Raw genomic sequence first — 11,668 nt, 5'->3', positions numbered from 1 at the left:
TGCTATGATAGCACTCAACTTACCTCAAAATGTAATATTTAAAAAGTACAGAGAAACACAGGTCTGTCTTCTTGTACTGTAAGTAAAAACTAGTGTCAAAGCCTCAGAGGTCTTCACTGCTGCCAGAAAGGCAAGAACCACAGTATTCAGCAGACTAGAGTGGCAGAAGCCACAGCGTCTTACCGTGTATCAGTTGAAATCAAAAGGTGTTTTCCCTGAGAAAGAAGGGGGGAGACGGCCTTTGAACGCACACACAAAATAATTACAAGTATGGTCACACAGCACAGGAAAATTAACTTAGCAGAAACCTTTGCAGCCTTCCTTACACTTCAGAGCAGAACAGAGTGCCTGCTGCAAATGGATGGAGCCCCACCTCTTCCGTACCTTGCCAGGTATGCATCCACGGCAAATCTCCTTTAAGAACTTATTAGCATTACAGCTTAGAATGAAGCACGTCAGCACACAGATCATGAGAGATTAGCTTCAATAGATGTTTGCTGGTTGATTACATAAACTCTTACTGCTGGAATAACACCTCAAAGGCAAAATAATGACGACATGACAATGTATGTAAATCAAGAACTGCATGTGGGTTTATTTTACACTTGAGAAAACAGTGGATTTAATTGTGTGAACCAAAATGTACTGTACAATATTAATGATAAAACATCAAAATGTATAATTCATAGTGCATTGCTTGCTTTATTTTTATTTATTTATTTATTTTTGTCAGATAGTTCCTTTAAGTACATGCATCTGGAAAGATGCAGGTGCCAGTAAAATTTCTCTATTTATATCAAGCTGCAGGAACTAAATTTTATTCAAAAAGTGTGGTTTTACATTATATACACAGAAATTGAATATAAAATGACAATATAAAAAGTTAAAAGAGAAAGCATACAGCCAGAAGGTACAAAGAAAGTTGAACAGTTTAAAATGGTACGATATGTAACATGTATTTTTTAAGCTGATGCTGGCAATTTACAAGGAACAGAATTCAACATTTGCCCCATTTTTTTTGTTTTCATTTACTAATGCAGCACACTATAGAAAGGTCAGCTTGTACCAAAGCTTAACATTTGTAAATAACTATAAACTGCAGTATTTTACAGGGAAAAAAAAAAAAAAAAAAAAAAAAATAAATAAAAAAGAATTTTTAAATTTTTTTTAAAAAACAGCTTTCATAATTATTTTTTTTTTTAATTTTTTTTTTTTTTTTTTTGCCAAAAAAAGTGGCAATTCTCAGCATCCAGAGGGTTTGGGCATAGTGGCAATTTGTTTTCCTTTTTAATCATTATTTAACTTATACAGTTGTGGCTTCCTAACCCCTTGAGTACTACACAGCTCTCCTTCTTCCAAGGACTGCATGCACAATTTCTTCACAAACCAGTTCTGCATTAAAAAAAAAAAAAAAAAGAAGAAGCTCATTAATTAAAAAAAAAAAAAAAAAAAAAAAAAAAAAAGTTCTGTTTCTGACACACATTTTATTTGAACGAAATGCCTTGAAGTCTTTTGTTTCATTTCTCCTTATTTACTCATTCAGTCACTGGGAAAGGCACAGAAATGCTATTACAGTTCTCAGAGGGTTAAAACTTGACACTACCAGGTTCTGTGACCTTTATTGTCATGGCAACTTTGTAATTTTAGGATGTCTCTTTATCACTGTTCTTTGTGTCTTTCTTTACGGCTAAATTAATGTCTCTCAATAGCGTCTCCCACTATATTCTACAAAAGATAGCTTAACATCAAGGACAGATGTTGAAAATAAAGGTCAGACTTTGACTCACAAAAAAATAAAAGCAGAAACAAAAAATAACCATGCACAGATCAGACAAAGAGCATATAAATATAACTACAAAATAAGTGTAAGAAAAACCAAGGTCCAGATAGGCAGTTCAGCAACAAAAATAAGACTGATTTCAGAGGCTCAGGTCAGGCCTAGTGCAGTACTATGAAGAAGTTTAGTGCAATGTTCCTGTGGTCACTTGCATACCTGGCTGCTTACCTGGACACTATTGTTTTTCTAACTCAGTTACATAGATCAGATGGTCCTCTGGGGATTTGCCATGTGTTTTACTAAGGTGCAGTTTGACTGCATGCTTGCTTGCAAAAGTTCGGTTACAGAGCTTACACTGGAATGTGGAGCCTAAGTCCTCCTCAGCTATTCCAAGTGAGCCCAAAGTCTTGTTTGTGAGGACTTTTGAAACATTCTGCTGTTCTTGAATCTGATTAAGTGGCAACTTCGACAGATCCTTCAAACTAAACCCTAGATGTGTCTCTAAGTGACTTATGTATGTAGAAGCAGTCCTGAACTGAGAGGCACAATCATTGCAAAAGAAAACAGGATGTCCTGTGTCCAGATTCTTTAAAAATTTAGTTCCACCTGTCCTTCTTAGCTGATACTTCACATTTGCCAGCCAGTGGCTAATTGTGGTCATGGAAAGACCAGTAAACTTAGAGATGTGTACCCGCTCTTGTGGACCGAGGTCCGACATAATGTATTTGCCTTCTGAGGTCTCCCTCAAGCTGGAAGCAAACTGGGCTTGAAGGATCAGAAGATGTTGAGGATTCCAGTTGGACTGCCTGCCCTTCCTCTTGTGTATTGGCGACAGTTCATCCAGAGCTTCCTCAAAGCTGCTCCCATCGGCATCTGACTTCTCTGACACCGTGGATGGAGTCGAAGATTTGGGCGTCAAACGCCCTGTGAGGTTCTTCACCATATCAGAAATATCCAACAGGGCACTCTCTCTTAGTGGAGATGAGGCAGAGTCAGCAACACTGGAAACAAGAGGTTTGTTTTTGGACTTAGTTAAATCAATAGGCTGATCACTGTTCTCATAGTAATATCGGTCAATAGCATCAGCCTGCTTGACCGGAGTGGTTGGGTAAATGGGTTTGTCCAACATGCTGTTACTAATTTTGTACAGCATGGCCAAAGGGTCCAGAGAGGGGCTTACCGGCTTAGATATTTTGCCTAAGTGGGTATTCATAATGGACTGTAAAGCGCTCAGTGGATTAATGAAGGATGGCTCAGGTGAATGATCTGTGATGATTCCTAAATTGTTACAGCCATTTGCAACCTTTGTTTTAAGTGGCTCTGTACCATTTGGAGTATGTGCTTCGGCTGGACTATCCTTTTTCACCTTCTGAACTTCTGTCTCAGAGATCTTCTTCTGCTGCTGTTTGTTATTTATTTCTTCCGATTTGGGAAAGTCTTTGTTTTCTTTAGCAACAGGTGACAGGGGTTTGACTGGAGAACTCTTCTCTTTCTCCAAAGGCTTTTCTTCCTTCTTCACATTGATTTTACCTGTAACTTTCTCAACCAGCTCTTCCATAGCGGATACATTGCTCTTGTGAGGTGGGGGTGTGAGATTGCCTGGGGAATGGATGAGCGCATTGTGTTCTGAAGAGAGTGATTTTACGCTGCTGGCATAAGACGGCTGCATTTGAACACTCTGCACAGTGGTCTGAAGGGGTTTGACTGTGCCTGGGAGTTGGTAGGCTGCATGAATACTGGGATATCCCCCCCAGGAAGGTGCGCCATTCTGAGCTTTGCTGATAGCTGTTGTCACCGTGTTCTCAAGGGATTTTAATATGTCTATTCCACCTTTAGGACTATCGTCTAGATCCTCTTCTCTGAGGTACTGGTACAAAGCTGTTGGCTCAAATTTCTCTGTAGAGTCCTCATTCTCTTCTTTAATCTTTTTCTCTGTTTCACCAACCACCACTTTTTCCTTCTCTGGGTCTTTCTTTTCCTCCGAGTTTGTGGAGCCCACTGGGGAATCTGGCTGCTTTTTAACGCTGGAGGCTGGAAGCCTTGTGTGGGTGGTAGGTGGAAGAGGTATAGATTGTATCTTCTCTTCCACCACAGGGTCCAGTACCAGCTGTTTACCTTTTTTGGAAGCAGAATTGGTCACCTTCAAAAAATGACCAGTAACCATCATGTGAGCAGTGAGCTGCTGCAAAGTGTCATGGGAACTGCCACATTCCATGCATTTCAGTATCTGGGCTTTGCGTGCCTCAAACTGCCAAGTGTAGCTAGCACCATTTTGATAGCCATAGCGATTGTTTGGAGTCACGTAGGGGTTGGCAGTTTTCTGATCCTTTGCAGACTCAGCCAGTGAAGCTTCTGCAGCGATCCCTGTTGGCTCAGGTGAGCAAGGTGAAGCTAAGTCCTGAAGTGCTCGCTTTTTGGTAGAAGGGACCAATTTAGTGATGGCTGGTACTGGCTCCTTCAGAGGCACTTTCTGGTAATGCTTTGTTTTTATCATATGGACACTGAGGTCTTGCAGGGACTCAAATGAATGCCCACAGTACATGCATTTCAGCACTTTTTGAGCATCCTCTTTGCCTTCCATTTCCATAAGCGATCGTTTTCTTGGCTTTGACCACCGCTTGGTCTTATCAGCTTCTTTATCTCTGTTGTCATCACGATAATGTCCAGTTTCATTCATGTGCACTGTTAGCTCCACCAGTGTGTCATAGGCTGCACTGCAGTCTTTGCATCGGAACTTACTAGCACCGGTGAACACGGACCCATAAAGTTTATTATTCTGCCGGTAAAGCTGTACTGTGCTGAAAAGACTAGGCTCTGGGAGAAGTCCATACGATGAGGTCTGCTGCAACGTTTTAGCTAACGCAGCTTGATGCCAGTCATAACCTGAGCCACCGCTGTTACTGTTACTACTGCTGTTGCTAGTATTACTGGTAGTTGTACTGGTACTAGTGTTGGTACTGGTAGTACCAGTACTCTGGGAACTGACGTTGGTGTCAGCACTGGTGGTGTTTTCGTTCTGGCTGATTCCATTGTTGCTGGTGGTTGGATTGGATTTCTTTAAGTCCAAAGCTAAACTGGACCAGCAAGTCTCTGAAAGCAAATTTGCATACACAGCTTTTATTTGTGCCAAGCTGTCCTGTGGATAGGAAACATTGTCTGTGCACTGAGGATCTTCTTTCTCTTCTTTAGAGGAAGTGCTTTTGAAATGGGCCAGCTGATCGCTGTTTTCACTAAACGGCGATCCATAGCCTGCATCCTGATTAGTTGCAGTGCTGACTGGGGAGTTCTGGTAGCTTTGAGCCTCTTTGATCTCCGTTTCTTCATTGCACAAATACTCATTCTCCTGGATGTCCAGAGACAGCCCATCATCTTCCACGCTGTCTTCATCTATTTCTGCTGCTTTCAATTCCTCCTCAGGAACATATGCTAAAATACAGGAGGAGGAAAAAGAAAGAGAAAAAAAACACAAGACAAAGTTACTGAACACACACTTTTTACATCGCTGCTGTCTTCTGTACTAAAAGCAGTAACCATAAAGACAAATTTTAATGATATATCCAGAAACCAAACTCACCATTGCTTACACATTCCATCATGCTATAGTCCTGGTTACAGTTTGATAGTATCTTTCTTACTAACTATGCTCCAAGATGACCTGGATATCATAATATTGAAATCAAAATCAATCAACCTACTAAATCAGTTCAAAGTGACTTGAAAAATGCCCTGGCCCTGAACTGTATTTACTGTCATAGGTATATAAAATGGTTGATCCATGGACCTATACTATCAGAACCATTGGCTTGATCAACTCCATCACATCTAGGCTGTCTTTTTTGGCAAAGCAGCTTTCGCTACAGCATCGAGGATCATTTCTGTGTCACCGACACCTGACTCTAATGGAGCTGCACTGGGCAAGTATGTCTGATCGGTTGTTCCAGGGCCTCCTGATGACTGGTTGTACTTGGTCCATTTGTGAGCTGAACAGATGTCATTTTTACAAGGTGAAAAGGGAAGCGAGACTATGGCTGGTTCTAAATGGCAAGGATATGCTTTGCCTCCTGTTATGATCTGATGTGGGTTCTGCATTTACCATTTTGAAAACAGCAGTCAGCAACTAAAAGTAAATGGTAGAGAGGAATTTTTAAAAGCAATGACAACAAAATCAAAACAAAACAAAAAAACCTTGAAGCCTCCCTCCCAGCTTCATTATTGACTTATTTTAAAGATCAAACTTTGCTATTGTATTGCCACCTGGTGAAACTATACAATCTTACAAACCTATGTTTTTATCTGTTTAAAACTATTTTTTAAACTAGCAAATGTGATATTCATGAGCAGATGGCCATTACATCAAAACACATTTACTCCAAGGGCCCAATTCACAGAAGTGGCTTACATGTACCTAAGTGATAAATGTACACTTTCATTGCAAATCAGAAAACATACTTGTACACATTTCCCTTCAGTTTTGTAAAAGAAGCTTAAAAAATCACTGTGATAACGGAATGCAGATCATTTGTACACGTCAAGGTAGAAAACATGGATTGTGAACAGCTCTGAAGCAAAAACTGCCTCCATTTCAGGTGAACTGTGCAGAAAGCAATGCAGAAAAGTGGGCTACATCCTGCCAACACATAATATTGAAAGAAAGTCAGAAAAAAGGCACTTCTGCTATTACACAATCTGAAGAAAACAGGTATTACCATGTTAACAAAGCTGAGGCCTTGCTGAACTGGGAAAGAGGGGTATATAAGTACCAGCTGAGCTTCTTTTAGTACACAGTTGCTAATTTATTCTTTTCTGAAAAAAAAAAATTAATTAAGAGTCTGCTCTAAATCTAATATGAACACGTTCTGAATAGTCTCTGAAATTTTTAGAAAGGTAATGGTGTTACAGCCAGCATTGCATTCTGCATCCAACTTTGCAATAGCAGTTGATGCAGCCTTTAAGTACTCTAGTCTGAGAGTCTTAAGATAAAATGGAAAAGTAGCCCATCAAGAATTAAGATAGTGCTGAACCTTAAGATGCCCACTACATCTTTCATTTGTCCTCTAAGCATCTTTTTTTTTTTTTTTTCCCCAGCAAATAATTAGTTTTTAAAATGTTAAGCATGGCACAATTCTTTACAGATTGCCTCAGCCTCAGGTGTTTTCTGATATATTTAAAAGACTAGTGAATACCAAGCACAACAGAGAGTCACTGGAGAAATCACCCTGGAGCAAAAGGCCAGAAAGACATCAGAAAAGCATTAGAAAAGTGGAAAAAATATTCTTTTAAAAATGCACTTTGTGCATAAAATAAAGAATAAAACACAGAAATAGTCAGAGAACTAAGAAATCAATCAGAGTCTCAGCGTTGCAGTAACGTTGCTGTTCATACACTGTGTGCATTTGAGCACTACAGCACCTCTGCAGTTCTAAATTCTAGGCATGCAAGTAGAATTCACTCCCACAGCTACAGCATAAGATCTCTTATAAGATCTCTCCCATTAAACACACCTGTTGTCAGTCATTTCCAGCAGCAAAAGAAAAGAGATTTTTAAGTTCAGAAAGGTAAATAACAATTATAAAATGTAGGTTTTGCTTCTGAAATGACTTTTAAATAAAATAAAATAAAAAACCTCTAAAAAGCCTAAATGCATAAAAATGGACAGTTACCATCTGGCATTCTTCTTTAAAAAAAACCACCCTAGTAATGATCAGCAGACAGTCACCAATTAGAAACTGCAAGCTGACAGGGCCCATATTCTTAGCTTTTATGAAGAGCTATCCTCTTACTAACCTCAGTGGAACTATGCCAATTTTTTCTCATTTTCATATTCCAATATTTTTAATAAACACATGTAGGAAACTACATAAGATGCTGAATGTTGCTATGGATGATAGATTATAAAAATCCATGTGAATTATCTGCTAGCATCTTCTTGTTTAATTCCAAATTGCATAAATCCATATTTTTATAACTGCGACGTATAAGCAGCTAAATACCTGCTTAAGCAGAAACCAGTTGAGCCAGTGGTGTATCTGTTATTTTCCTTCATTTATTTACAATGGTGTGCATTCTGGTACTTCTGCATTTGGTGAAAAGGTTTCTTTACCACAAAAATAAAAGGAGTTGAACCGCACAATACACATTAAAACTACACAAAAGGTTGCTGTTCAACTGTCAAAGCAAAGGAACAGAGTTTTGGGCTGAAATATCCACCTTTCAGTTGCTTTTCTGGTCTCAGTTTCTGCTGAGAATACTGCACGACTGAGTTCTCTCCCTTACCAATATATACTGCAGTGTAAGAGTTAAGAACACGCAATTGGCTAAGACTGTGACATTCTATGGTTCCAGAATTTAAGCCAGATTCTGAAAGAAAAATGAATTTACATGACGCATACACCCACATATCTGGGCAGTTATCAGAAATAATGCAAAGCAATAATGCTTCTTTACAAAGGAAAAAAAAGCAATTTACCTAAAATGTTTAATTTCTATCACTGTGATTAAAAAAAAAAAAAAAAAAGTATTTAACTCCTTTAGTTACCATAGGATACACGCAGTATCTTTTCATTCCTGACTTCTAATGTTTGTAAGAGCAATAGCAGCATAATCAACATATGGTATTTTGCAAGGTCAGTTTTTTTGCAATTCTCGAACTGAGAAGGTTTCTTTTAGAGGCAATTTGAAAGCATACAAAATGAAGAATGTTAATTCGTAAAAACGTATTTGCTCCACTAGAATTCTCACAGAAGTCTTACGAAAGTAAGCTTCAGAATTTAAAACCTTAAGGACGCTTCTATGCTATTACTCGTGGAGACGAGCAATATCATTCAACACCAAATAAAAGAGTGGGATGTTCAGATTCTCTCTCTAAACTATAATGGCCTTCAGACAGCGTCCTTCTGTGACCAAGAAATGCTCAGCAATCTTCTTCAGGTATTCCTACATCTGCAGAGACTGCTGGTTCACACATGCCCCGAAACTGCACCGAAATACCAAGAGCAGATACAGCAGGGACCACCCTCAACAAAAACTATATCCAATGCAGAAGACACTGCAGAGTATAATGTCAGCTTTTCTATTCCTTCTTATTCATGCATTCAAAGACTCAGGGAAATGCACATTTGAAAAGAGGGAAAACCTTCAAATTTCAGACAGCCGAAAAACAGAAGGAGCAGTTTGTGTTCTTTTCTTCTTATTAAACATTGCTAATATTTTTTTTTTCTATGAAATGTGCCTTCTGGATGTCAGTGCTTCCCCACAGATATACTGTCATCTTTGAACAGTGTTAAAAACTGTGCATTCTAATCTAAGTGGACATGAGATGCTATATATCGTACATGTGAGTAGCACCGCACATTGTGTTTGCTTCAGTGAGAATATTTACACTATAAATATACAGCCATTGTTTGAAAAAGCAGACACAGATCCAAAGTGTAAAGGATGTGGTTAAAAGCATAAATGTTCTCACGTAAAATCCTTCTGTGACCCCAAACTGGTGCTTTTGGAGGAATCTGTCTCTACGGAGGTTTTCTTTTCAATTCAAATAGGGTCTCAGAACTGACTGAATTATGTTGAAAAGGGCAAAAAGTAATGATTGCATTTGTTTTTAACAGTCTGCAAAATTAAATGTAGCAAACTCTTCGAGGCTTGATTTTAAATAATCAAAACAGATGATTTTATGCAGAAGAAATACCTAAGTACTGAAGGTCATGATTCGGTAAAGCAATTGAACAGTGCAATCGGTTTCACTGAAATACATATTTCACAGCCTCGGCAAACAGGAGCAGGTTTAGGTCTAAAATTCTTTGCTAAATCGGGGCCTACCCTGGATTTAAACAATAGTGGCATGGTGTGAACATTCACCATTCTTCTTTCTACAACAGATGTATTTCTGCAGCTTCTAACATACACCCAGCCAACAGGAGACAGCAGCTGCAGAAGTTTCTGCAGCCCACACTGTCACCTTGCACAAACTGCACCCCAAGCTGGGGGGGACTTCCACTGCATACTGCAGCACATCTTGGCAAATGGGCAGAAAAGTAAGGGTGAAAAGGCACATCTTGCTCATCACAGAAAAATGAGAGGGGAAAAAAATTAAAAATTAAAAAAAAACCCAACGCATTTACAGCTACGTTTCCAGAACACACAGTCGTGAGAGATTTACAAAAGAATCCAACATCTCACGCTGTAAGAGGTTAACACGCCTGCTGGAAGATTAGAGAATTTTCTATATTAGTGTATACAAATGTTCATAAAAAATTATGGCACAGATGCTACAAGTCTGTCTGTGTGTATGTGTGTATTACAGTGTCACTACTGTGGAAAAATATGGCTTAGTTATGACAATGGCTGAGGAGTAGCACAGACTACCAGACATCCAAATAGCCTTCCTACAGGTTTGTGTATTTCATTTATAGTTGCAACAAAACGGGGCAAAACTAGAACTGCCCACCTTCTAATTCTAATGCAATGGGTCTAAAAAGTAGCTAAGGTACAGTAACAATAACAACTTCCATGCTTCTCACAGGTTGAATGATAACCCTTAAAGGCATCCCATTAAAAACCAACACAAAGATTCTTCGCCTCCTTCCCTTCCCTCTCTGATCCCCTTAAAATGAATGCTGCAAATTATTAGCCAAGGCTGGCAATTGGAGAACGAAGCAGTTTGCATGTGGATATATTTTCACAGTGATTCTAATCTGAGAAATTTACTTGCTCTTCCTCTTCTATCTGATAAACTATACATTCAAGCATTCTCATTAGTGTTCAGATCACCAAAGAGTGCTAGAGATGAATCAGTCCATCGACCCCTCCTCTCCCTGCTCTGTCGAGATTATTTCATTGAAATGTTCATTTTCATCCCTGCTGGCAACATTAGAATGGAAGTATTTAACCTGTTTCCATTACTTATACAAATTACCATTATGGGGTAGGACAGATGTTAGAATCATGCCACGTAACTGACTTCCATACATTCTTTACGGGGAGGATAAGAAGAGGGAAAGCTGTTAGATCATATTATCCAGTCTCAATAATGTTCTCCCTGCTACCAGATTCATTAACTTCCAACATCAACGTTTCACTTTCTTTCTGCATGAAAATGCTCCACCTCCTTGAGCTCATTTAATTTGGAGCAGGGGATCTTTGTCAGAAATAATTTTTTGATCAGGTGCTCTAACTAAGGGGTGAAGGGGAGGCTGGGGAAAGAATAAAGAAAAAGGGGGAAAAAACCCAACAACTTGTCGAAAATGTTATTTCTCTAACATGGATGATGAAAGAGAAGTCAGTTAAGATGCTGGTACTCAAAGATGGCTGTCACTTCAGATAGGGGATGGCACGACTCACCTAGACAGGTGACGCTTTGGTGGAGCAAAGGCTTGCTGCATTATTGAGAGCACCAGAGATCAGGATGACAAAGGCTGTAGGCCCAGGGTGCCTGGGGCTCCAAGAGCAGTGACTTCAGCAAGCACATGGGTTTCAGCCCCCATTTGCTTCCCTAACTAACAGCAAAGTACAAACCAAAAGTTCAGTCATTAAAAGGCAAGCTCCTGGGTGCAGAAGGCAAAGACCCCAGTTGCTGCTACCAATAACTTTCTATTAATTTTAAAAGAGTAGAGGAAAAGCTCACAGTCTTTAACTACAAAATAAATTAAAGAAAAATAAATAAGTAAAGAGGTTTTACTCCAAATTACTTATTCAAAAGGCTTTCCTGCTCTACTCCCTATTTTCCTGCTGAATTATCTCCCTGCCCACCCTTTTAATGCCTCCTCAAAGCTTTGTGATTTTGCCATCCCAGAGAATATATCCTTGTGCTCCGACTGTGGCTGAGAATCTCTGCAGAATGCCTCGCATCTGCCAGCCCTTCTCACCCAAACAGGTTCGCATGAGAAAGTTTCA

General features: G+C 39.3%; 1 protein-coding gene across 2 annotated transcripts in view; it reads right to left on the bottom strand.

Annotated features, from left to right (window-relative positions):
• Nucleotides 1-1,188: 1,188 nt before the first annotated feature.
• TSHZ1 (teashirt zinc finger homeobox 1) overlaps nucleotides 1,189-11,668 on the bottom strand; it is a 38,619-nt gene continuing 28,139 nt past the window's right edge. Inside the window, exons 2-3 of one of the 2 annotated variants that reach the window (XM_042809002.1) lie at nucleotides 2,006-5,203; nucleotides 1,189-1,392 (exon numbers count right to left, since the gene is read on the bottom strand). In XM_042809002.1, the coding sequence (XP_042664936.1) occupies nucleotides 2,013-5,203 (3,191 nt within the window). In that variant the 3' untranslated portion in view covers nucleotides 1,189-1,392; nucleotides 2,006-2,012. Of the gene's footprint in view, nucleotides 1,393-1,451; nucleotides 5,204-11,668 lie in introns of those variants that run through there. The other variant, XM_042809001.1, reaches the window with a different exon arrangement.

The sequence above is a fragment of the Centrocercus urophasianus genome, unplaced genomic scaffold, assembly GCF_019232065.1.
Source record: "Centrocercus urophasianus isolate 14NV4802_14NV808 unplaced genomic scaffold, USGS_Curo_1.0 seq_11, whole genome shotgun sequence".
NCBI classification, from domain to species: Eukaryota; Metazoa; Chordata; class Aves; order Galliformes; family Phasianidae; genus Centrocercus; species Centrocercus urophasianus.
The sequence above is the reverse complement of the archived record's forward strand: the minus strand, read 5'-3'. Positions and strand labels throughout refer to the sequence as shown.